Raw genomic sequence first — 26,481 nt, forward strand, 5'->3', positions numbered from 1 at the left:
TATTGAGAGTGATACTGACTGCCATTGCCATCGAGTAGATTTCAACTCAAAGCAACCCTATAGGACAGAGAACTCCCCATAGGGTTTCCAAGGAGTGGTTGGTGGATTTGAACTGCCAACCTTTTGGTCCGCAGCCAAACACTTAGCCACTGTGCCACAGATACCTTTTATTTTGTTGAGTAATCTTCCTTTTATTTCTATTTTATTGAAACTTTTTATCAGGAATGGGCGTTGGGCTTTATCAAATGCCCTTTCTGAACTGAGATGATCAAGTGATTCTCTTCTCTTGTTGTATGTATGTGGTGCGTTACACTGATTTTCTAATGTTGAACCATTCTTGTATACCTGGGATGAATTCCACTTGCTTACAGTGTTTATTATATTTTTGATATCATGCTGAATTCTACTGGCTAGAATTTCATTGAGACTATTTGAATCTATATTCATGAGAGATATTGGTCTGTAATTTGTTTTTTTATCGTGTCTTTGCCTGGCTTTAGTATCAGGGTTATGCTGGCTTCATAGAATGCATTCGGGAGTATTCCTTCATTTTCTGTGCTCTGAAATAGGTTGAGTAGTACTGGTGTGAACTCTTCTCTGAATGGGTGGTAGAATTCTCCAGTGAAGCCATCCAGGTCAGGGTTGTTCAGAGTTTTTGTTTTTTATTATTACCTTTTCAGTCTCTTCTCTTGTTATGGGTCTTTTCAGATTTTCTACCTCAATTGTATTAGTTTTAGAGCCCTGGAGGCACAGCAGTTAAAAGCTCAACTGCTAAGCAAAAGGTCAGCAGTTCAAATTCACCAGCCACCCCTTGGAAATCCCATGGGGCAGTTCTGCTCTGTCCTACAGGGTTGTTGTAAGTCGGAATCGACTTCACCGCAATGGCAGCCAACATCATTCTCAAAGGAGAGAGGTTGAAAGTATTCCCCCTAAGAACAGGAATAATACAAGGATACTCCTTGGAAACCCTATGGAGCAGTTCTACTCTCTCCTATAGGGTCACTAGGAGTCAGAATCAACTCAATGGCAATGGGTGTAGCTGGAGGTGAGGGAGGTGCACAGGCCAGCATGCTCAGCTGCCAGGCAGCGCGGCAGAGCCTGTGGGGAGTGCTGGGGCGTAGACATGGAGGCAGGTCAACTCGCTGCTGCGGCTTGGAGCAGTCAGGAGTAAGGGGGTGTGAACTGCAGTCACCCAGCTGCCGCACACCAGGGAGGGAGTGGCTGGGCTGGGATGCACAGCTACTGGGGAGTGGGACGAAGCCAGTGGGGAGGGAATGGCACAGCTCCTGGGCAGTGGGGTGGAGCCAGTAGGGAGGGAGGGGGTGTAGGAATGGAGCTGAGTCTACTAGCTGCAGTACAGAGGCTCAGAGTCCACGGCGAGGGAAGTGGCACAGGTCCAGGTCACTCCACTGTGAAGCAGCTGGGCTAGTTGGCAGGGAGAGAGGTGTGAAGAGGTAGGTCACTAGGCTGCAGTGCAATGGGCTGTGGCTGGCAGGAAGAAAGATGTGGGTGGGGGCAGGGGGGGATGACCGAGTCTAGACTGGGGGAAAAATAGAGGAGTTTTGTACTGTGGTCCCTGTCAGTCAGGGCTGCTGGGGTAGGGTGGTTCTTGCCATTACTCACCAGAACAGTGGGAGCTGTAGGACCATGCTCTTCCAGTTACCATGTGAGACTGTCTGGGCACTTTCTTGAGCTATAGCCAACAAACAGGACCTTACTTTGCTCTGGGTATGTCCATGGTGTTCCTTATCTTCTATGCGGAGTTCTGTGAAGGTGCTTTTCTGTGTCCTTTGTGCTGGGTTTTTCAGCTTATCTCAAGGTGGTTGTGTTGTGCCGTGCCAGTCAGCAGGGAACCTCCACTGTGTATCTAACAGTTTCTTCTTCTCAGTAGCTTCCAATTTAATGCTTTTTCTGTGTCCTTTGTACCGGGTTTTTCAGTTTATCTCAAGGTGGTTGTGTTGTGCCGTGCCAGTCAGCAGGGATCCTCCACTCTGTATCTAACAGTTTCTTCTTCTCAGTAGCTTCCAATTTAATGCTTTTTCCATTCATTTAAAGTTCAGGGTTCCAGGGTTGATGTCTGAATCTGTTCTATTTGGTTTTTCAGGTCTTTGTTGCAGAGGGATGGCTTAGTGTGTCTGACTAGTCTGCAATCTTGGCTCTGAGTTGTATTTTTTTAAAGATACATTTAGAAAAATTAACAAAGAAATGGGAGAACAACAATATGAAAATAAAAGCATTAATTATTCACATCTCCATGGAGATGATCAAAATTAAAAGGGAAGTGACACAAACAAACAATACAAGGAATTAGAGATATGACCCAGATTAGACATTTTTCAGTCTTGATATTAATACAAACCTCATTATTTCATTAAATTTGAAATTCTAGATGAATTTATAATTTCATGACACTACCTCCTGGAAAACTGTTCAGTATACACAATTTAGCAAATGAATTCTATAAGTAAGCAACAAAACAAAGATTTGTACCCTGAACTATAACCTTACTTTCCTACTCTGTATTGAAGGACTGAACCAATGCATAATGATAAGAATAAGATGTAAACAATACAAAGTGGGGAAAAAAAGTAAGGTTATTTTCAGACAATATAATCATCCATATGGAAAAAGATTTAAAGAATTGTCTACTTAAAAGGCTCCTCCACAAACTCCCAAGCGGATTTTCATATATATACACATATGGACATACTTGGCAAGAATTGTACCATATTCCTCAACTCATTTCCATGCCAATCCTGTTACTCGCTACTAATGGGTACTGGAAACAAAATGATTGGATAAGTATATGAATAATAGCTGACATAAGGCTAGTTTCCAAAATGTGAAGATAACTCATATCCCTACTTTTCCACTTCATCCTTCTGACACTAGATACCCACCTGGCATTTTCTATCTTTAGAACTCTAACCACCCACTGCTGGGTCTCCACAAGTTAAGGCTCCGTCTTTACAGCCCCTGCCAAATAGGCAAACACCAGCTTCTCTGGGGCTTTCACTGCCCCTGATGGGTTCAATAATTTGTCTGAATGACTCACAGACCTCATGGACACTATTAGCTATACTTACCGTTATCCGTTCATTATAACCAGAAAGAATGCAAACGAAAAAACCTTTCAAGCAAGGTTTGAAGAGAGGCCCCTGCACTGGGCCTTCATTGTCCCCAGGGTTCTGCAGCTCCCTCTCCTGTGCATGGTTGTTCTCACCAATACAGAAGGGCCCAAAGAGAGCACTCCAAGGTCTCAGGTCTCCTAGTTTTCTAGACTTCAATGAATATGCATGACTTGAGCTTTAATGCATAGTTATGATCCATCCAGTAAATACATAAGCATGACTATATCAGCCACCCCTCCCTTCCTGAAGCTAGTCCACCAAGTGTGGGGTCTCTATACCTATACTTGCCTGGTTATTTTGGAAAACAAAGGCACTTTGATTGCTCAGGTTAGTTTAAGAAACCTGATTCAAAGGGCCAAACCAAGTTCTTTGCCCCACACTAAGACACACAAGAACTTATTGAAAAACTGGGATATGGGTCACTGCAGTGCAGTGACTTACTTAATATGGCCCCTCTAACTACGGTCTTTGTAATGCCCACCAAATGACTAGGTAGAACTATGAAAATGAAGTGCTTGTGGCCTCCCAAAGGGATTGGATAGCTTGCTGATAACGTAAATAAGATACATACGACACTTGTGGGCGTGTGTCATGCAAATAAGGTATATGGAACCCTACAAGGGGACTGGTCAGTTTTGCCATCCTGCTAGACTTAAAATGAGCTATGCCAGAGGCAGGAAGGGGGAACCTCACAACCACCAAGAAAAAGAAACAGGATGGGAACATGTCCTTTGGACAAAGGATCCCTGCACTGAGAACCTCTTTGATCCCAAAGACAGAGAGAAAAAGCTGTAACACCAGAGGTGATGGAAGACAGCAAAAAGCAGTGGCAGCAAAACCAGGACATCAGCAGGATATGGCGTGATGGGCTTCCCAGTCTATGGAGAGAGAAAGCTGAATGCTTTCGGGCAGGAGGCTTCCTGGAAGAGTAGAAGCCTCCGGGCCCTTGGTAGAGCTAAGTTTGCCAAACCATGGAGCTAGAATTGAGGGCCTTCGTGCCAAGGTTTACTGGTGGAGTGGGATGCCTCTGGGCACCTATCAGGAGAGCCAAAGAAGCTTTGTAACATTTGCCCAAGCAGGTTCAGAGTTCAGGCCAAGGAGCCAAGGATCAGTGAGATACTTGCCTGTGGCATGACTCAGAAGAGGCTGTCCTGATCGAAGAACTGTACCCTGAGCATTCCTGAACCTGAATTGTAACCTGTTACTTCCCTAATAAACCCCATAATTGTGAATATTGTGAGTTCTACATGGCCAATGAAATGAATTATCGAGCCCAAAAGAGAAGCAGAGTGCTGAGGGAGGCAACGTTGATGTCAAAATCAGAAAAAAGGTTGAAGGGTAGAGATGTCTGACCTCCGCCTCACAGGAATCAGCCTTGGGCGTTGATCTTAATCTTCCTTGCCCACTGTGAAGTAAGAGGAAGTGGGATGCTGCCCCCACACTATTTTTACATTTGGTGTCAGAACTGGGATTGCTGCAATTGCTCCATGCTCAAAGAAGCGTGGGACTCAGTAAAGACAAAGAACAAAAGGGCTTGCGAAGTAAAGTTTTGAATCTTAGACGGTTACTTGGTTGTTGTTATCTGTAATGGCTGATAGAAAAGTAAGAGATGTTACACTGCGGCTAAGGGGATAAAAGCCACATCTGGAATGGCTAGGGGCAAGAGCCAGGCCAAATAAGCAAATGACTGCAATGCAATGATTTACTTAATGTTGCCCTTCTAGCCACAGCCTTTATGACTCACAGACAATGATTGAGTAGACTATGCAAATAAGGTATGTGGAACCTATAATGGCTGGGGTTGTGTCAACTTGGCTAGGTCATGATTTCCAGTATTGTATGGTTGTCCTACATTTTGTGATCTGATGTAATTATCTTAATTATCCTCCATTTTATGTCTTGTAAATACTAATGTCTACATGTTAATGAGCAGAGTTAGTGTGGGATGCATTTTGAGTCACAGCCTTGCAGGAGGGCATGACTCAAGTCCCACCCTTATTCAAGTTATACCCTTTGCTGGGGCATGGCCTGCATAAAAGGTATATGTGGGTGCTCTGGAGGGGGTTCTCTCTCTCTCTTTGCACCTGTATCCTGCATCATTTTCTCTGACCTCTGGTTCTTGGGACTTGAGCTAGTGGCTGCCATCTAACCTGCCAATTCTGGGATTCACCAGTTTCTGCAGTTCTGTGGGGCAGCAGTCTATGATCTGACCTGATTCACCAGCTTCACAGCCTTGTGAGCCAGTAGTCTGTCACCTGGCCTGCCAATTTGGGCTCACAGGCCCTGGAGGCCACGCTTGTCAGGAGAAGCCTATACCTCTCCCATGGATTTGGGATTTGCCAGCCTCCACAACCACATAAGGCATTTCCTTGATACGGTTCATGAGTTCTGTGAGACATTACAGAAAACAACAGAACCCAGGGATGGAAGGCAGAGTGCTGAGGTGGGAAGAAGTAGTTGATATTAGAAATGATGTAGTGGTAGCAGACTGAAAAAGTTGACATTTGGGATGTTTTTAATCTTGACCTCATAGAGAACAGCTTTGTGCCAATACTTATAAAATAAATTATTTATTTAACCATTGGCAGGAGGCCAGGGTCTACTGGTAACACCCAGCTGGAGGCCCAAGGCCATAGGCATATGAATGGAAAAATAGTCAAGGTGCAAAGAAGATGAACCTGGAATGTTATTTAAAAGGGTCATGTGTTTATTGACTGTACCATGAATATACAGGATGTTTCTCCTACCTAGTGTTGTAAAGCAGACCCAAATATATGATAGAAATGAATACTGGATACATTTTGATTACAGAGTGCGTAACTCCACCTTCAGCCAATACTGGATTGGATATGCTAAAAGAGGAGCTAGGATCTGCCCGAAGAAACACAGGCTATTACAATGCGGTAGCTCTGTGTATCCAGTTTGTAGTCTTAGGTCGAAAACCTAAGCTCCACCCGTAACCTTCATACTAAGCAAATTTGCATTTGAAAGGCATTCAGACTCACCTAGAACTGTGGAAAGAACAGGAGATTCACATTTGAAGGAAGGACCTGCAAAAAAAAAAAAAAGACTTTTGCTTTTTAAATTTCAAGCACCAGTTTGTCTTTGGGTGCACTGAGGCAGGAAATGTCAGTGCCCATCAGAAACCCCTTCCAGGACTGAAAGTTAAAAAGAGCTGTGAGTAGACAGCCTTGTATGCTTGCTTTGGTAACCACCTAGGTTCACTTGATGACTGGAAATGGGAGAAGTTCAGCAATGAAGAGACAGGCTGAGTTTAGACATGTTACATTGGCACCCACTGAACTAGCCCATAGGGGGCTAGGTATAAGAGAGAAAGAGAAGCAGCTCGCTGATCTGAAGTGCTGGGAGGTGTGTGGACTCCTAAGCCAATGGCAGGTACCCACTGACCTAGATGGATGGCTAGGGAGGAGCTGACCAGAACCCAACCAAATGAAGAGAAAGATGTTTGACATCATAAACTGATATAAATTGGTACAATTTGATGGCTTACACTGGACTAGGCTTTGCTTATGAATGCAGATGCTCAAAGTTCCAACTGGAACTCTTCTATTCTTCAAGCCCAAGAAACACGCTTGTCTCCTCAGAGTATTGGTTTGATAAAAAAAAAAAAATTTTTTTTTTTTTTTTTTATAGGGACAGACAATTTAAACATCAGCTATCTACAATGGGGAGAGACAAAGGCATGAAGTCATGGCTATCTTACACGCTTTCTTGAGTGTGCTTACCCTCAAAATGAGGAGGACAAGGGAGGATCCCCACTGAATAGATTGCTATTTTCCTGCTGGGTCTAGGGAAGAGAGGGTGGGGAAGATGCTGATAGGATTATAGGATTCAGTTGTGAGTGCTGATTACAAGGTTATTGTGATTATAAAAACAGTAAAGCCTTAGGTGTGAAAGAGTAGACTAAAGCAGACTGCAATGCAGTGAATTACTTAATATGGCCCTTAAAAACATAGTCTTTGTGACTCACACACAATGACTGGGTGGAACTATGCAAATAAGGTATAGGTACCCTAACGAAGGCAATGGTCAGGTTTGACATCACACTATGGTTAAAATGAGTCATCCCACAGGTGTAAGGAGAGGATATCGCCACCACCAAGAAAGAAGAGCCAGGAGTGGAGAATGTCTTTTGGACCCGAGATCCCTACACAGAGAAGCTCCTGAACTGAGACAGACAGGGTTAACTGTGCCAGGCAGCTAAACAAGAGGTGTTAAAAGATTAGAAATAAGCACCTTCAGGCCAGGGCTTACTGGCAGAGTGGGGTCCCTCTGGGCACTTATCAACAGAGCTAAAAGAGCTTTGTAACACTTGCCTGAGCAGGGCAGAGGCCAAGGACCAGAGAGAGGCGTGCCTGCGAGCACACTTAAGAGACTGTGCTGATCGAAGAACTGTATCCTGAGTGTTCCTGAACCTGAATTACAACCTGTTACTTCCCTAATAAACCCCATAACTGTGAGGATTGTCTGTGAGTTCTGTGTGGCCACTGCAATGAATTATCAAACCCAGCAGAGAAGAAGAGAGTGCCATGCAAGGGACCGTTGGTGTCAGAACTGGTAAAAAGGTTGGATGGTGGAGGCATGTCTGATCTTTGCCTCATAGGAATCAGCCCTGGGTTGTTGATCATGATTCTCGTTCCCCTTGTGAAGTTAGAGGAGGTCACACAGCCCCACCACACCATTCTTACAACTGGTGTCAAAAGCAGTGATCATTGCAATGGCTCCAAACTCATGCAATCAGGCAACTTGGGAAGAGAAAGAACGAAGGGGCTTGGGAAGTAAAAGTTTTGATTCTTAGTTAGTTATTTTAGTTTTTGCTATCTGTAATGGCTGAAAGGAAAGTAAAAGATATCTGCAGCAGGGGAGAGAAAAGCCACATCTGGAATGATTTGGGGCCAAAGCCAGGCCGAATAAGCAAGATGATTGATAGGGGGCCAGGGCCTTCCGGTTCCACACAGCCAGAGACCCAGTGTCATATGCATATGAATGGCAAGATAGTCAAGAGGTACAGAAGATGAAACTGGAATGGTCTAAAAAGGGTTACATGTTTATTGGAATGCACTGTGCACACTGAATGTTTCTCCTACCTAGTGTTGTAAAGCAGGCCTAAACGTATTCTAGAAACAAATATTGGGTATTGTAGCTTATAAAGACCATGTAACTCTGACTTCAGCCAATATCTGATTGGATATACTAAAAAAAGGAACTAGAATTTTCCAAAAAAAACTCATGCTGTTGGTTTGAATACAGTAGACCTACATACAGAAAGAGCCCTGGTGGCTCGGTGGTTAAGTGTTTGGCTGCTAACCAAAAGACCAGCAGTTCAAATCCACCAGCCGCTCCTTGGAAACCCTATGGGGCAGTTCTACTCTGTCCCATAGGGTTGCTATGAGTAGGACTTGATTCTACGGCAATGATTTTTTTGTGTATAGAGTATATGGACCTTAGGTCAAAAACCTGAGCCCTACCAAGGAATTTTACATTTGAAGAGATATGCAGGCTGTCATGGATAAAATTGTGTCCCCAAAAATATGCATCAACTTGGTTTGGCCATGATTCCCAGTATCGTGTGGCTGTCCTCCATTTTGCGATTTTCCTATGTTATAAATCATAACCTCTGCCTGTGGTTAAAGAGGATTACAGTGGGATATAACATCCTTGCTCAGGGCATTATATCCCACCATAAAGGAAGCTTCCCTACGGTATGGCCTGCAACAGCTTTTATCTTACAAGAGATAAAATGAAAGGGAAGCAAGCAGAGAGTTGAGGTCCTCATACCACCAAGAAAGCAAAGGCAGGAGCAGAGGCTGTCCTTTGGACCTGAGGCTCCTGCACGGAGAAGCTCCTAGACCGAGGGAAGGCTGATGACAAGGACCTTCCTCCAGAGCCGGAAGCGTTCCCCTAGAGCTGTAGCCTACTAGACCGTGAGAGAATAAATTTCTCTTTGTTAAAGCCATCCACTTGTAGTATTTCTGTTACAGCAGCACTAGATGACTAACACACAGACCTACCCAGGGCTGCTGAGAACAGAAGATTTGTATTTGAAGGAAGGACCTACAGAAAAAAAAAAAAAAATGACTGTTTTGCTTTTCTGAATTTCAAGCAAACAATTTGTGTTTGGGTACACCAAAACAGAAAAAGTCAGTGCCCATCAGAAGGAGCCCCTGTCCAGAATGGAAGTTAAAGGCAGCCGGTGAATAGACAGCCTAGTCTGCTCGCTTGAAGTCACCACCTAGGCCCAGTCAATGAGTGGAAATGGGGAAAGTGCAGCAATGAAGAGATGGGCTGGTTTTGGAAATGTGCCATTGGCACCCACTGACCTAGCCCATGGAGACTAGGGATGAGGGACAGAGAGAAATGGCAGGCTGGTCAGACGTGCAGGGAGTTGTGTGGACTCCTGAGCTTCGGATGGTGCCTGCTGACCTGGCCCATGAGGGATAGGGATGAGAGAGGAGAGAGAAGGGGCTGGCTAGTCTGAAGTGCCGGGAGGTGTGTGTGAAATTCCGAGCTTACAGCTGGTACACATTGTAACCTAGCTTGGATGGCTAGGCGTGAACTGACCAGAACCCAAATTAATGAAGAGGAAGATGTCTGATACTGTGAGCCGGCATAAACTGCTACAATTTGATGGCTTGCTCTGGACTGGACTTTGCTTATAGATGCAGATGCTCAAAGTTCCAACCGAAATAGAAGATTCTGACCTCCACCTCATAGGAATCAGCACTGGGCTGTTGACGCTGATTCTCCTTCCCCATTGTGAAGTTAAAGAAGGTCATATGCCCCGCTGCGCCATTTTTATAGGGACACAGTGCTGGACTACAGTAGCCAAATCTAAACTCCCTTAAAAGTTCTGCTGACACCTGGTGAAGCTCAAAGCAATAATCTCTCAGTTTAATTTTATCAGATGCCAGAAAAGGTGAAGCTGAGATAACTTGCAAAGAACCTGACCAGATTAGAAAAACCTACAACAGACCTGAGTGGCTGGTACCTGAGTAACCTGACCCTGAGGACTATTTGCTACTGAAAGACTAATTATTAACAATTAAGACTTGTAAAATGATTGGAAGGGGGAAGTGAATCCTTCAAACACAAAAAGGCCAACAGCCAGAAGAACCAGAGGGTGGCCTGTGGAGCACTGAATTACTTAATACGGTCTTTCTAACCATAGTCTTTGAAACTCTCAACAAATATGTGGGTGGGACTACGCAAATGAGGTACTTCTTGCCCACCGAGAGGGCTGGATAGCTTGCTAATAACGTAAATAAGATGCATGGCATCCTTGTAAGGATGTGACCCTGGAAATAAGGTATATAGAACCCCAGCAAGATGATTGTTCAGTTTTGCCATCCCATTAGGCTTAAAATGAGTGATCCCCCAAGCAGGAAGGGGGGATCTCATGACCACCAAGAAGAGACAAGAGTGGTGTCAGTCCTCAGATCTGGTATCCCTGTACTGAGAAACTCTTTGACCCAAAAGACAGAGAGAGAGAACTGTAGCACCAGAGATATTGAGAGATGGCAAGAAGCAGTGACAATAGTACCAAGAGACAAGGAGGAAACTGGTATGAGATGGAACGGTGGGCTTTCTCACCTATGGAGTGAGAAAGCTCTGTGTCTTTGGGCAGGAGGCTTGCCGGCAGAGTAGGGTGCATCTAGGCACTTGAAGGAGCTAGGTTTGTCTACCCATGGAGGTAGAAATGAGCACCTACAGGCCAAGGCTTACTGGCAGGGTGAGGTGCCTATGGGCACTTACCGGCAGAACTAAAGGAGCTTTGTAACACTTACCTGAGTAGTGTAGAGGCCAGGCCTAGGGGCCAAGAGCTAGAGAGAGACCTGCCTGTGAGCATGGCTGAGAAGGGACTGTCCTGATTGAAGAGCTATATCCTGAGGGTTCCTGAACCTGAATTGTAACCTGGTACTTCCACAATAAACCCCACAATTGTGAGTATTATCTGCGAGTTCTGTGTGGCCACTGCAAAAATTTATTGAACCCAGCAGAGAAGTAGAGAATGATGTGGGAGGAAAAGCTGGTGCCAGAATTGGTTAAAAAAAAAAAATTTTGGAGGATGGAGGCATGTCTGACTTCTGCCTCACAGGAATCAGCCTTGGGCTATTGCTCTTAATTCTCCTTTCCTTATGAAGTTAGAGGAGATCATATGCCACCCCTATACCATTCTTACAGTCACTTTGCCAGAGGAAAGAATAAAGAACAAAATAGAGATCAGAGAGCAAACCAGAAAGTATCCATGCATATGAAGCTTTGTGGGCCCAAAGGTCTCTGTCACAGATTAGAATCAACTGCTATACATTCAGGAGCCCTTGCGATGAAGTGGTTAAAATGCCCAGCTGCTAACTGAAAGGTCACCAGTTCAAACCCCCCTGCCACTCCAGGGGAGAAAGGCATGACAGTCTGGTTCCAAAAAGATCACAGCCTTGGAAACCCAATGGGGCAGTTCAACTCTGTCCTGTAGAGTCCCTGTGAATCAGAAGGAATGGACCACAATGGGCTTTGGGCTTGGGCTATATATTCAAACAATGGAATCCTACTGAGCAACTATATGTATATGGCAGGAAAGCAAACAATACATAAACCAATGGGCATGACTGAATTGGAACCTCCACCTGTACTTAGCCAACCCATGAATTTAAGGAGAAAAGACATGTGATTATCTAAATCAAGCCTTTCAAACTACTGCCTGGGCACTGTACCTGCTTCTGTCCCAACAGTCGAGGTTCAAACCTCAACCCAACCACCAGCCAGGGGTCCTGGACATCCAAAGCTTCAGTCCTTACAAGCCTCTGAACCACAGGAACAGATCACATCCCCACCCTAGCATTACTGTGAAATCTGAACCCGATTTTATCTATCCCCCTCTTCACCCAACATGGCTGAGTCCCATTTTAAATCCTGAACCCTACACCGCGTAAACTGTAAAAACCACCCCCACTCCTTACAGAGTGATTCGCAAAGACCCCCCTTCCCTTAATCTTTGTACAAAGGCATGCCCCCCTCCCCAATGTCTCATACCTGTTAAACGTTCAAACTCAAGCCATAAATTTCAGCTATTCTCCCGGTAAACCAGGACATTTTCCACGGCTGTTTTTCAGAACTGCACACAATTTATGCCACCTGTCCTGGGTTAAGTCAGACCTCACTCAAAAGATGATGACGTTAGCTCCCATCGAGTCTGTACTTCATAGAGTTTTCTTGGCTATCTCTGAGGAGCCCTGGTGTCGCAATGGATAAGGGCTCAGCTGCTAATGGAAAGGTCGGTGGTTGGACCCACCCAGCGGCTCTGCGGAGAAAAAAGAACCGATGCTCGGTTCTTGTAAAGATTACAGCCAAGAAAACCTCATACGGCAGTTCTACTCTGTCTCATGGAGTCAACTACCAGTCAAAATCAACTTCACTAAACACAACAAACAAATCTTCACGGACGTAGACCGCCAGGCCTTTCCTTCCCCAGAGTTGCTAGTCGGGTTTCAACCCCCGACCTTTAGGTTACAGCCAAATGCAAAATGCAAGCGCCACCCGGAAATGCACTATTTGGGAACTAAGGGACGGGTTTATGTTAGTTTGACCGTTAAAAGTTTTTCTGACCCAGTCGACTGAAACCAACCAATCAAAAAGAAACCAGTACCCCATAGTAACCAATGGGTTACCTTTCGCCGTTTTTATAATCCCGCCCCTCAAAATTAAGACTTCTCGCTTAACCAATCCCTTAGAACTTCTGTTAGCGCTTCCTTCGTTTTCTTTAAAGCATTTTCCTTCGCTCCCCAACAACGAGTTTAGGGCCAGTCAGCTAGGAGACTATCCACTTAATACACTGTGTTTAAAAAAACTATTTCTTTTTTCCTTTCCACACCCAAAAAACACGCTTGCCCACCTGCTTGCCCCAAACACCTCCATCCCGGGGTTCCAATCAGGAACTCCATGGGTCTTCACTACATCAGGTCCACACACCTCCCTCGCTCTGTTCCAAGGACAAAACATGCACTGGCCTGTTTTTCTTCTGAAGCACGACCTCCCAAACGTTGCACTTATTTCCATTAACGGTTTCTACTTCTCGACCCCTCGCCCAGAAACCACGTCCGCCTACGGCGGCCGGCGAGGGCCTGCAACTTTTGGAGGACCGCGAACAATGGGATTTCCGGCACGGTCGGCGCTTTTCTCCTAGGAGGCGGCCATATCTGAATACCTGCCGTACAGAAGGGAATGTGACGTTGTTTTATGCCAGTAGCCAGGAACGACCTGGAAGCCGAGAAAGCCACGGAAATTGTCCTGTTTCCTGGCTCCTTGGCCCTTGAGGAAAAGGGATAGATTTCCAGAGGCTAGCGCTTCACAAGGAAATCATGGAACGGATTAAATTGCTTGCAGCCGCCGAGCCGAAAAGTAATATGGCCGCGCCCTGTTACAATTTTGTTTTTTAAAAAATTGGGGAACGTACAAGTGGGAGTTTAGTGTCTGACAGCAGAGACGTGCTCCTGGGAAGGGAAAAGACCAAAAAAAAAAAAAAGCCTGTAAGCAGACAATCACGGAAAGGTTCTGAAAGACAACGACTTGTAGGAAGCGGCTTTTAAAGACAGAAAAAGGTTTGGAGAAGCTGGAACTGTATGAACCAATACAGACCAGGTGAATGAGCGTAGGTTATATTTGGGCTGGGGAGATAGAGGAAAGGCCAGTAAAGGTGAGGCCAATAAAAGGCAGTAAAGTTCTGGAGCCAATGGGAAGATCGGAACATTGTTCTGAAGGCAGGAAAAGAATTTAGAGTTCAAAAATATTAAGGTTAACAGCTTTTTGCCACTCTTTTGAATTTTCCGTATGAAGATTTGTCTTTTCTCCATTTATTTAGTCATTCAATATATTTTTAATGTTAGTATAGATCATGCATATTTATCCTCTACTTTGGATTATAATCCATAGCATTATTATTTATTTAGTTGTCAAATAATTACAATCTTAACCATTGGGAGCTATTGCAGGTTGGCTCCTGTGTCCTTTGACCAGCTCCTGTTTTTTTGTTTTGGAAGCAATTCTTTCCTTTCTGTCACTTCGAGACGCTTCAGGCTCACCTTGTTTTTTCCCTATTGCAGCCCTAAAATCAGCCATTTCTCCATGGAGCCCAGGTTCATTTTACTGGAGCTTGATATTTAAAAATAGAATTGAATGGGGGTAGGCTTATTGCTACTGGGGTATCATTGCTTCTAGGTCCTCTCAGTGGACACATGTTAAGGATTGAATTTTGTCCCCCCAAAATATGTATTGTAAATCCTAACCACTATGCCTGTGGTTATATCTCATATGAGAGTGGGTCATCTTTGTTATGTTAACGTAGTACAATTAGTATAGGGTGTGTTTTTCGTCAGTCTCGTGTGTGTGTGTGTGTGTGTGTGTTCAAATCCAGTTTTAATTAAAATTTTTTGGCAATTTTGCTAGCAGTACAAATTCTTTGACTGTGATCACTGGATACATTAGACATGAGTTTATTTTGGTTTATTGTGGGTTTAGACAATTGTACTTTCCTAAATCCCCTACCCTTTGTTTCATTACCAGTTGGCAAAATGCCTTACGTTTCTCTATCCACAACAACCTATTACGCATAAAAAAAGGAATTCGTAAAATAAGATTGAAAAAATAAAATTCCCAGATTCAAAATATTCTCTTCAAATATTAAGAACATACAAAGTATATTAAAGACATCTACATTTAGTCCTCCAGGTAGCAAGGCAGGCTATTTGATGTCTGTAGTTTCTTGTTTTTACTTATTGCTAATTACAGTTCAGAGACCAAAGAGCTTCCAAAACCTATAAAACCTTCACTGACATTCCCAGTTCCAATGGAATTAGAGGGTAGAATAAGGAGAGCAGTTGATTTTGGTCTTTAAAATCACAAAGACTTTTTCTCCTGCAATAGCTCAGGACACTATCTGCATACTTACCCAGTGCCATCGAGTCGATTCCGACTCATAGCGACCCTATAGGACAGAGTAGAACTGCCCCATAGAGTTTCCAAGGAGCGCCTGGTGGATTTGAACTGCTGACCTCTTGGTTAGCAGCTGTAGCCCTTAACCACTACGCCACCAGGGCTTGCATTTGCATACTTAGTGCCTTCTAATTAGTGTCTACCCTACAGTAGATCTAAGTATTGGCTAATTTAAGTGTATTACTAGAGAGCAAATGATAGGAGGCCTTCCTGTTAAGGCAAAATGTTCAGCAGACCTTAACACTTCACAGGGTCTGGTGCTCCTTAGTTGTTCTCTAGTGAACCTTATGTTGTAAATGGTGTCCTGATTCCAATTTTTCTATGAAATGTCATGGTGATTTTGCTTTTATGTCCTGTTCTTTTATCAAAGGCATGGCACGTATCAAAAGGTAGACTGTACAGATGAAAGTTCACAGCAGATTCCTTTTGGCTGATATTCTCTACCCCATAAAAGTAAGCCAATAAAATGGTTGATGTAGGCTCACTCATTTCCCCTCAAGGTTCTTTAAGACTTCTTGATCATCTCATTGAACTTTTTGTCAGGCCAGGCAAATAGTGTCTCCTTTACAGTTCCTTGTAGCATCTTCAGAAAGCAGTAGGAGTCAGTATGATCATGGATACTGTTGCCGTGTCCTTCACCCCAACACAGAATCATCAGATTAAGTTTTCCATTTCCTTGATCCACAAGATTTCGGGTATATCTGCACTGGTCAAACTTAGCATACACTGCAGACTCGGTGGGGGGTCACTCTAGTATGTTTCCATGGCAATCTGCATCTCCCCCACATTGATCTCATCCCCGGTGAAAAACTGCTGTAGCATGCCGATCAGATCCGCCAAGGTTCCTGGCTTTAGCCCCTCGGTCCACTCCATCCCGCTCAGAGCTGGCGGCGCACGTGTCTCACTGTTGAGCTGCGGTGGAGTCACTAGCAGAGGAGCAGCGCGACGCACCCTAGCTGCCAGCTAGACAGCTACAGATACACACACACAAATCCCCCAGATGATCGAGTGCCAAAATGTAAAGAATCCCTCGCAAAGATGTTAAGATACCTGGGCTCCCTACAGCCACAGGTGCACACGAATCAAGATCAAATCTGCCTTGAATTAATCTTTTAATCTATAAAAGAGATTAAACAAGCAAGCCAGTGAGCAGAGATAGAGGAAGAAAGATGCCAAGCCAAATGAAGATCATCCAGCAGGAGAAGCTCAAAAAAGACACCTTCCTCCAGAGCCGACACAGAGAGAAAGCATTCTCCTAGAGTTGGCACCCTAACCTCAGATTCAGACTTCTAGCCTCCTATACTGTGAGAAAATAAATTTGTTCAAGCCACCCATTTGTGGTATTTCTGTCACAGCAGCACTAGATAACTAAGACAGAAGTTGGCACTGGAAGTCCAGTGCTGCTCTAACAGATACTTAAAATGTGGAAGGAGTTTTGGAATTGGGTAATGGCTGGAGGCTGGAAGAGTTTTAAGGTGATTAATAGTAACAGCCTAGATTGCCTTGAAGAGCCTGTTGGTAGAATTATGGATGTTAAAGGCAATTCTGATGAGGGCTCAGATGGAAGTGAGAAGAGCTACAAAGTCTCTATCATCTTAGAGAATACATATGGAACCAGCAGCAGAATGTTACTAGACATGTGGACTATTAAATGTGCTTCTGGTGAGGCTTTAAAAGAAAACTATGAATGTGTGATTGGACAATGGAGGACGGTCGATGCTTTTTTTGCAGTGGCAAAAAACTTGTCTGAATTATGTTCGAATGTTTGGTGGAAGGTAAAACTTGTGAGATTTCTAAGCAAGACCTTAAAGGGGTCACATGATTTTTTCTTGCTGCTTATAGTAAAACGCAAGAGGAAAGAGATGGACTTAAAAATGAACTGTGCAAAATGAAAACAGAACTTGAAAATTTGGAAAATTCTATTGTACAAACTAAGGACAGGTGTCTTAGATGTCTACACAGTGGCTACAAGGACATGGCTACACAATCTTTTGGTAACGAGATTGTCTTAGGCTGGGTTCTCTAGAGAAGCAAAACCAGTAAAGCATATAAATATATATAGGAAGAGATTTATATCAAAGAAATGGCTCAAGCAATTGTAGAGGCTAGAATGTCCCAAGTCCGTGGATTAGGATAGAGACTTCTCCTGATTCATATAGCTGCAGGGGCTAGCGAACCCAAGATAGGCAGGTGGGAAAGCAGGGCTCTTGCTCATAGGCTGTGAATATCAACAAATCTCACGACTGGCAGGCAAGACTTCAAGGCTTCTCCTGATTCACATAGCTGCAGGGGCTGGTGAGCCCAAGATTGGCAGGTGAGCTGACACCTTAAGTCCCAAGAACCGGAGATCAGATGAACAGGAGGCAGCTGCAGGGTCCGGAGCGAGCAAAAAGCCAGAACATCTGCTTTTAACGCCCTTTAAACTGATTGGCTACTCACAGTAGATTCCATCATGGGAGTGATCACATATAAACATTGAAAATCATGGCCCAGCCAAGTTGACACACAATCTTAACCATCACAGAGATTAAGCCTATGACTGAATGATCTAACCACTTAATACAGCAGAATACCCACCAGCTTAGACCGAAGGGGACAAAGAAAGGTTGACAGGAAAGAACACTGTCTGCCTTTTGGAATTCTATAGGCAAGAAACAGGCCAAAGGAGCTATACCTGTTGTCTTCCAAAAAAACAAAAGGACCATCCCTGGAGCAGCTTGGAGATCAGCAGAGCTGCTGGAAGGAGTACAGCAAGCAGGGTCTTCTTGGGTTCAAAGGGTGGAGCCACGGTCTCCTGGATCTCAAAGGGTGGGGCCACAGCCTCCAAGATTTCAAAAAGTCAGATCTTCACCAACTAGGTTCCGGAGTGTGGGGTTGTGCAGTGTGGCTTTTCTAGCCATGGTCTTGTAACTCCCACCCAAGAAATTGGGCAGGACTGTGAGATAGGGTAATTTTAGCCCATCAAAGGGATTGGTCAGTTTTGCCATCCCTCTGGACTTGAGGTGAGCCATCCCAGAGGCAGGAAAGAGAAGATCTCATCACCACCGAGGAAGAACATCCAGGAGCCAGCACATCCTTTGGACCCTGGGATCCCTGTACTGAGAAGCTCCTAGAGCCAAGATAGAGAGCTATAACACTGAAGACAGCAAGGCGTGGCAGCTGAGGCTTAGCAGCAGGAGATGGCAAGGTAGGCTCCCTGGCCCATGGATCAAGAAAGCTGAGTGCCTTTAGGCAGAGGCCGAGGGTCAGGGAGAGGTGGTGTTCCTGGGATCACAGCTGGGAAGAAGCTGTGCTGATTGAAAAAATGTATCCTGAGTGATCTTGAACATGAATTGTAACCTATTACTTCCCTGATAAACCCCACAATCATGAGTATGGTCTGTGAGTTTTGTGTGGCCATTGCAGTGAATTACCGAGCCCAAAAGAGAAGTAGTGTGCTGTGGGCTGAACAGTTGTTGTCAGGATTAGTAAAGATGGTGAAGGGAGGAGGCATGTCTGAACTCCACCTCATAGGAATCAGCCTTGGGATGTTGATCTTGATTCTCTTCTCCCCCTTGTGAAGTTAGAGGAGCTCAGACACTGCCTCCACGCTGTTTTTACAGGTTACTGTTAAGGCATACCTGTGGAATGGGGCCACCAACCAAAGCTAAGGGGGTAGGGCTGTCACGCCCAAGGAGCAGAAGGATGGTGCCTGCTGGGGCTGAGTTGGTGGGGCAGCCACTCAGATGGACTAGGAGAATGGGGCTGCCCAAAGCTGAGGGAGCAGAGCTGTCATCCCAGTGAGCCTGGAAGGCGGAGCTAAGGCCCAGGGCCGAGAAGCCTCCACCCAAAACCCAGACAGCATGGCCAACACCTAGAATCTGGAGGGCAGGGGCATTGCCTAGATGGTTCCAAAGAACAGAGGATTATTTTCAAGCCTTGAGAACTAATGTAAATTGTTCTGCTGGGTTTTGGACTTGCTTGGTGTCCATTATCCCTTCTTTCTGTCCAATTTCTCCCATTTGTAATGGAAATGTCTACCATGTGCCTGTTCCACCATTGTATTTTGGAAACAGGTAACTTTTAGATTTCACAGGTTCATAGTTGGAGGAATTTTGCCCCAGAATGGAATATGCCTAAAGTCTCACCCATATTTGATTTAGAAGATAAGATTTAACACTTTTAGGACCATGTTATGGGGTGAATGTGTTTTGCACATGGCCACGGCATGAATTTTTGCAGTCCAAAGGGTAGAATGTTATAGATTGAATTGTGTCCCCCATAAAATGTGTTGTAAATCCTAACCTCTAGCACATAATTTTTTTATAACATACACGTGTTTATACTAAGCAGTGATGAAATCAAATATCTGATTTTAATAAACCTTTTTTTATTTAGGAAAAAATTAGATTTACACAAAAGTTGCAAAGATACTACAAACAATTCCCATATAAAACCTTTCATTTTCCCCAATGGTTTAAGTGTCTTTGATGAGTATTCCAAACCACACCTGAAGGTTTATGACTTGTGTTGGGTGGAGGCTGACTGTGCCAGGAAGACACACCACATGATATCAACCTCCTGATACGAACCTCATGGTATCGACCAACCTAAGGAGGGGGAACTGTAATTAAAATATGTAATGAGGCCCTCAATAAAAGTTCTGGATACTAAAGATTCCTGGACTTCTTGGTTCATAAAAGACATTCCTATAGGTGGGAAGATAGCACATCCCTTTTTGGGACATAGAAGTTCCACGTTGAGAGCTATTGTGGATTGAATTGTGTTCCACATGATGTGTCAGCATCCTAACCCCTATACTTGTGGATGTAATCTCATTCAAAAATAGGGTTTTCTTTGCTATACTAACGAGGCTACATTAGTGTGTTGTTGTTAGGTGTCGTCAGGTCGTTTTCGACTCATAGCAACCCTATGTACAATGGAACAAAACACTGCCTGGTCCTGCAACATCCTCACGATCATTGTTATGTGTTAGCCCATTGTTGCAGCCACCGTGTCAATCCATCTCATTGAGGGTCTTCCTCTTTTTCACTGACCCTCTACCAAGCATGATGTCCTTCTCCAGGGACTGACCCCTTCTGATAACATGTCCAACGTATGTGAGACATAGTCTAGCCATCCTTGCTTCTAAGGAGCATTCTGGATATACTTCTTCAAGGCAGATTTGGTCATTCTTTTTGAAGTCCATGGTATATTCAATATTCTTCTCCAACACCACAATACAAAGGCATCAATTCTTCTTCAGTCTTCCTTATTTACCATGTAGTTTTGACATGCATATTAGGCTATCGAGAACACCACGGCTTGGGTCAGGCGCACCTTAGTCTTCAAGGTGACATCTTTGCTTTTTAACAATTTACAGAGGTCTTTTCAGGCTTAATGGTCTGACTGAGACTGGAGAGACCCCAGAGGACATAGCTCCCAGACTCTCTGTTAGCCCAAAACTAAAACTATTCCCGAAACCAACTCTTCAGACAAAGATTAGACTGAACTTTAAGACATAAAATGATACTGATGAAGAGCGTGCTTCTTAGCTCAAGTAGACACATGAGACTAAGTGGGCAGCCCCTGTCTGGAGCCGAGATGAGGAGGCGGAGGGAGACAGGAGCTGGTTGAATGGACACGGGAAATAGAGGGTGGAGAGAAGGTCTGTGCTGTCACATTATAGGGAGAGCAACTAGGATCACATAACAATGTGTGTATAAGTTTTTGTATGAGAAACTGACTTAAGGTCTTTTGCAGCAGATTTGCCCAGTGCAATGTGTCATTTGATTTCTTGACTGCTGCTTCCATGGGTGTTGATTGTGGATCCTAGTAAAATGAAATCCTCGACAACTTCAATCTTTTCTATGTTTATCATGATGTTCCCTCTTGGTCCAGTTGTGAGGATTTTTGTTTTATGTTGAGGTGTAATCCATACTGAAGGCTGTGGTCTTTGATCTTCATAAGTAAGTGTCTCAAGTCATCTTCAGTTTGGCCCACCAAGGGGAATGGACAGCTTGCTAATAGTACAAATAAGGTGTATGACATTCTTATGGGGGTGAGACCAGAAGGTGTGTGGAACCCTAACAAGGGGATTATTCAGTTTTGCCATCCCATTAGGCTTAAAATGAGCTATCCCAGAGGCCAAAGTGGGGACTTGACTACCACCAAGAAGAACAGACAGGAGTGCAGCGCATCCTTTGGATTCAGGATCCCTGCGTTGGGAACCTCCTAGGCCCAGGAGATGGAGAGTGAGAGCTGTAACACCAGAGATGGTGAGAAGCAGCTGCAGAGAAATGGCAGCAGCAGAGGTAGCAGTACCAGAAGACCCGCAGGAGACAGTACAGTGGGCATCCCAGACCATTAAAAAAGAAAACAGCACCTTAGGGCAGGAGGATTGCTGGTGGAGTAGGGTGCCTCAGGGCACTTGGCAGAGCTAGGTTTGCAGACCCACCCAACCGACTGACCCAACTGACGGAGACAGCCAAGCACCTTAGGACGTGAGGCTTGCTGGCAGAGTGGGGTGCCTCTGGGGACTTGTCGGTGGAGCTAGGCTTGCCAACCCCACGGAGTTAGAGCAGAGTGCCTTCAGGCCAAGGATTACTGGTGAAGTGGGGTTCTTCTGGGTACTTATCGGTAGAGCTAAAGAGCTTTGTAACACTTGCCTGAGAAGGGCAGAGACTGAGCTGGCCCAAGAGGCTCGAGGGCATGAAAGGCTAAGGGCCAGGGAGAGGCCTGCCTGTGGCACAGTTGGGAAGAGGCTGTCCTGATTGAAGAACTGTATTCTGAGTATTTCTAAACTTGAATTGTAACCTGTTACCTCCTTAATAAACCCATAAGTGTGAGCATAGTCTGTGAGTTCTGTGTGGCCATTGCAATGAATTACCAAACACAGCAGAGAAGTAGAGGGTGCTGTGGGAGGGATAACTGGTGTCAGAACTATTAAAAAGTTTGGAGAAAGGAGGTATGTCTGACCTCTACCCAACAGGAAAAAGCCTTGGGGTGCTGATCTTGATTCTCCTTCCCCTTGTGAAGTTAGAGGAGGTTAGTCGCCACCCTAACATTTTTACAAGAATAGTAACTCAGTCTATAGTTGGAGGTATGAGGATAGCCAAGAAAGACACGACTTACACTCAGGAACTGGATAAAACAATGCTTTACTCAGCCAGAGGAAGGACAGAGCAAGGTCAGCTTCAGTAGTGGAATTCCGACCCCTATGGCCAGCATGTCACTCCCCACAGCAGCTGCTGCAGGTATGATGGTCTGCATGCACCCCTCTTGTGATGCAGAAGACCTCCTTCCCTCCCCAACAGGAAAAGATATAAAAATGGGGTTATCCACGTGCGATATAATGCACACATTTAGCAAAATACTGACATATGCTCAGGACAAGAGGGGAAGATGAGCTGAGAGGCCACGATCTGCTGTACGATGTGTTTTGGGTCAAGAAACCTACGCAAGGGAGTTAGCCTACACTCTCATCCCCCCAGAGCAGCCAGGCTGACACTTCTGGTCCTAAGCACAAGATTCATGTGTAGCTCAAAGGGAAGCCAGCAGGCTGTTCCCAGACTGATCCCAACACATATACTTTGGACTATATAATCTGTTAGCATCATTATTATGTGACTAAAATTATTTCAGCTTTAGCTGTTCAGTGCTATTTCAGGTTGGCTCCTTTGTCCCTCTGACATGTCCCTATCCTTTTGTTTTTTAAGCAATTCTTTACTGTCACTTCAAGGTGTTCCAGGCTAATCTTGTATTCTACCTGTCCCAGCCCTAGAATCACTCATTTCACCAAAGGTATTTGATTTCTCTCAGTGGAGAGTGGTATTTAGAAACTAAGATCTGGACAGGAGTGTGCTCAGTGCTACTGGGGTGTCACTGCTTCTAGGTCCTCTCTGTGAACACAGCGAATAACCCATGTATACACTCATCTGTAAGTATTTCTGCATTTGCCTAATGATACACGTACTAAAGTAAATACGAATTTATATTTTTATATTCCACTCTAATCCAGCACCATAAAGTTCCTTATACACTTTCCTCGTAGGTTAGTTGTAGTTTCTTTCTCTGAGAGTGAAAAATCTGGCTGCTATTATCTGAAATTGATTTATTTATTTCTTCAACCCTAGTATATGTCTCAGAATCACTATTGAATACCTCAAGAAAGTTTCTGGGTGACAATTCCATTCTGTAAACTACGTTCCAATGGCCCGTTCACTTCAATGACAAAACACTCTTAGATTAGTTTACTGGTTCACTCATTCACTTTGCAAATCAATATATTAGTTTTCTGTGTGCCAGGAAATATAAAATGATGTAAACCGATGCTCTCCAATATAACTTTCTGTAATGACAGAAATAACGGACATTTCTCCCAGTATATACCTTCTAGCCATATAAGAGCTACAAAGTCTTACTCATTGTCTGGGCTGTCCAAACTGTTAGGCAACAGTCACATACTGAACACTTCAAATATGGCTAATGCCATAAGAAAGTAAAGTTTTAATTTTGTTTTTTTTTAACTTTAAAACTTAAATAGTCACAAGAACTATCAAGAAATTTATAGAGAGCAACGAGGAGTATATAGCAAGGTGTACATAAATTTTTGTATGAGAGACTGACTTGATTTGTAAACTTTCACTTAAAGCAGAATAAAATAAAAACAAAAAAAGAACTTCATAATCTACCCAGGGAAAAAGATATGAGCAAGCTAAAAGAAAAAAAAAAAAAGGTATTTTTTTCCTAGGTTGTTTTAGTATCATTACAAGGAGTCCTTACCCCAGGAGTCCGTAGGTGGGTGTCATGGGTTGAAATGTGTTCGCCCAAAAATGTGTGTATCAATTTGGCTGCGCCATGATCTCCAGTATTCTGTGGTTGTCTTCCATTTTGTGATTATAATTTTATGTTAAAGATGATTAGGGTGGGATTATAACACCCTTACCAGGTTACATCCTTGATCCAATGTAAAGGGATTTTCCCTGGGGTGTGGCCTATGCCACCTTTCCTCTCTCAAGAGATAAAAGGAAAGGGAAGCTAGCAGGGAGTGGGAACCTCATACAACCAAGAAAAAAGCACTAGGAGCAAAGCATATCCCTTGGACCCCAGGTTCCTGTGCAGAGATGCTCCCAGACCAAGGAAAGATTGATGACAAGGACTTCCTCCAGAGGTGACAGAGAGAGAAAGCCTTCCCCTGGAGCTGACTCACCGAATTTGGACTTGTAGCCTACTAGATTCTGAGAGAAAAAACTTCTCTTTGTTAAAGCCATCCACTTGTGGTATTTCTGTTATAGCAACACTAGATGACTAAGAGAGTGGGACAAACAGTGAAAATGTTCAGCTGCCCATCAAAAGGTCGGAGGTTTGAGACCACTCACAGATGCTTCAGAAGAAAGGTCTTACAATCTCTTTCCAAAAATAAGCCACTGAAAATCCTTGGAGCACAGTTTTAATGTGACACACATGGGATTACTACAAGTCGGATTCAATTCAATAACAACTGGTTTTTCAAGAAGAAATTATCGTAAGAAGTTGTTAGGACTTTCTAACTCCTAAAAATCTAACTAAACCCCTTATAGCAATTACTCTGTGTCTATTTTATATAAAGGAGATAATGTATGCTTTTACTAGACTCACTGGAGGGTAACATTTTCTGCAACATAAAATAAGACATAATTGATCACTGAAGGCACTACCACATTCACTGGATTAATAAGGTTTCTCACCTGTACAGATTCTCTGTTATTTCCTGAGGGTTCACATCTGGCAATGGGCTGTCCCACAAGGATTATGTTCCTACTTGTTAGGAGTCCACTGGTGTTTACTGAAGACTGAGATGCCACAGAAGGCATTTGTATAGTCATTGTATTAACAGGGTTTTTATGCTGCGTGAGACCACTGATACGTGATGAGCTCTGACTTGCTGCAGAAGGGTCTTCCACCTTGTCTGAATCTACACGTTTCACTCCTGTGTGTATTAATTTATGATTAAAACGATCAAGCATGGAAGCAAATTTTTGTCCACATACATTGCAGACATAGGGTCTCTTTCTTGTATGAATTCTTTCATGTAAATTTAGTTGTTTCTTTCGGTTGAAAGCTTTCCCACATTCACTGCATTGAAAGCATTTCTCTATTTTATGTGTTTTCTCATGTATATTGAGCCATGATTTCTTAAGAAGGACTTTGTCACAGTCTGCGCCTTCATAGGATGACTGTCTATGAATTCGCTGATGAGCAATGAGACTTAACTCACGGCTGAAGCATTTTCCACATTCACTGCATATACAGGGTTTCTCTACAGTATGTGTTTTCTGATGCATGTTGAGTCCTGATTTCGTGATAAATGACTTGTGACATTCTGTGCATTCATAAGGTTTTTCTCCTGTGTGAGCTTTCTGATGGTTAGTGAGCATGAATTTTCGGGAGAAGGTTTTCCCACATAGGCTGCATCTATGAGATTTCTCTACTGCATGAATTTTCTGATGCATATTGAGGTCTGATTTCATGGGAAACCCTTTGCCACATTCTGTGTTTTTATAAGGTTTATCTACCATGTGAGCTCTTTGATGTTCAGTGAGCATGTACTTTTTAGAAAAGGCTTTCCCACATAGACTGCATCTATGAGGTTTCTCACCTGTATGAATCATCTGATGATTCATGAGCACAGACTTCCAGAAAAAGGCTTTCCCACATTCACTACATACATGCGGTTTCTCTCTCTTGTGAGATTTCTGGTGCTTAATGAGTTGGGACTTCACAGTTTTGGATTTTCGACAATCAGAGAATTTAAATTCAGTATTAAATTGCTCATGGTTAGCATGGAGAAATATTTTCTCATCTCTATTAATCTTAGCTGAGTTCGTTATTCCATATCTTCTGCTCTGATTTATTAATGTTAAAATTGATTTCACCGTTTTTCCACGTAAGTCAAACATACTATGATTTTGCCTTAAAGCAAAATGGCTTTTGTGCTGATGAATAATAGTTTCAAACGCATTATCTTCATGGCATTGTTCCATTCTATTCACCCTGCTTTCATTTTGAGTGTTCCCCAGCAGATGATTACCAACTTCCTGGATTTCTAGAAAAGAAGAGAACAATAAATCCTTCCATCATCTTGATTTGATTTGAAATTGTGATTTTTAAAAATCCTTTGATGTGAGGTGCCTCTTTAATGACAATTCTGTGATATAAGTATAAATAAAACTTCATGTTTAATGTTCCTTGCACACTGGTAAAAAACACAATATAAACAACCCAGAAGGTGAAAGCAGTTAGTGTACAAAAAAAGGTTAGCTAAAACATAATTAATACATACACATTTGGCTGTTCCCCAACAAGACCTTAAAAAACATAAAGAGAC

The 26,481-nt window shown here is 43.6% G+C and overlaps 2 protein-coding genes and 1 pseudogene across 11 annotated transcripts in view; all 3 read right to left on the bottom strand.

Annotated features, from left to right (window-relative positions):
- Positions 1 to 26,481, bottom strand: part of LOC126086050 (zinc finger protein 613-like) — a 167,393-nt gene that overhangs the window by 46,552 nt on the left and 94,360 nt on the right. For 3 of the 9 annotated variants that reach the window (XM_049902075.1, XM_049902072.1, XM_049902073.1), the window contains exons 1-2: positions 13,039 to 13,420; positions 6,137 to 6,181 (exon numbers count right to left, since the gene is read on the bottom strand). The exons of 2 other annotated variants lie outside the window; for them this stretch is intronic. The gene's annotated coding sequence lies outside the window, so the exon portion shown is untranslated. 4 more of the 9 variants (XM_049902074.1, XR_007519404.1, XM_049902083.1 and 1 more) reach the window with 4 other exon arrangements.
- LOC126086072 (cysteine dioxygenase type 1-like) lies at positions 15,399 to 16,007 on the bottom strand (annotated as a pseudogene).
- Positions 19,492 to 26,481, bottom strand: part of LOC126086060 (zinc finger protein 350-like) — a 31,471-nt gene continuing 24,481 nt past the window's right edge. For both annotated transcript variants that reach the window (XM_049902101.1, XM_049902100.1), the window contains exon 5: positions 19,492 to 26,199. In XM_049902101.1, the coding sequence (XP_049758058.1) occupies positions 24,749 to 26,199 (1,451 nt within the window). In that variant the 3' untranslated portion in view covers positions 19,492 to 24,748. The remainder of the gene's footprint in view (positions 26,200 to 26,481) is intronic.

Source organism: Elephas maximus, chromosome 11, assembly GCF_024166365.1.
Source record: "Elephas maximus indicus isolate mEleMax1 chromosome 11, mEleMax1 primary haplotype, whole genome shotgun sequence".
In the NCBI taxonomy this organism is placed as follows: Eukaryota; Metazoa; Chordata; class Mammalia; order Proboscidea; family Elephantidae; genus Elephas; species Elephas maximus.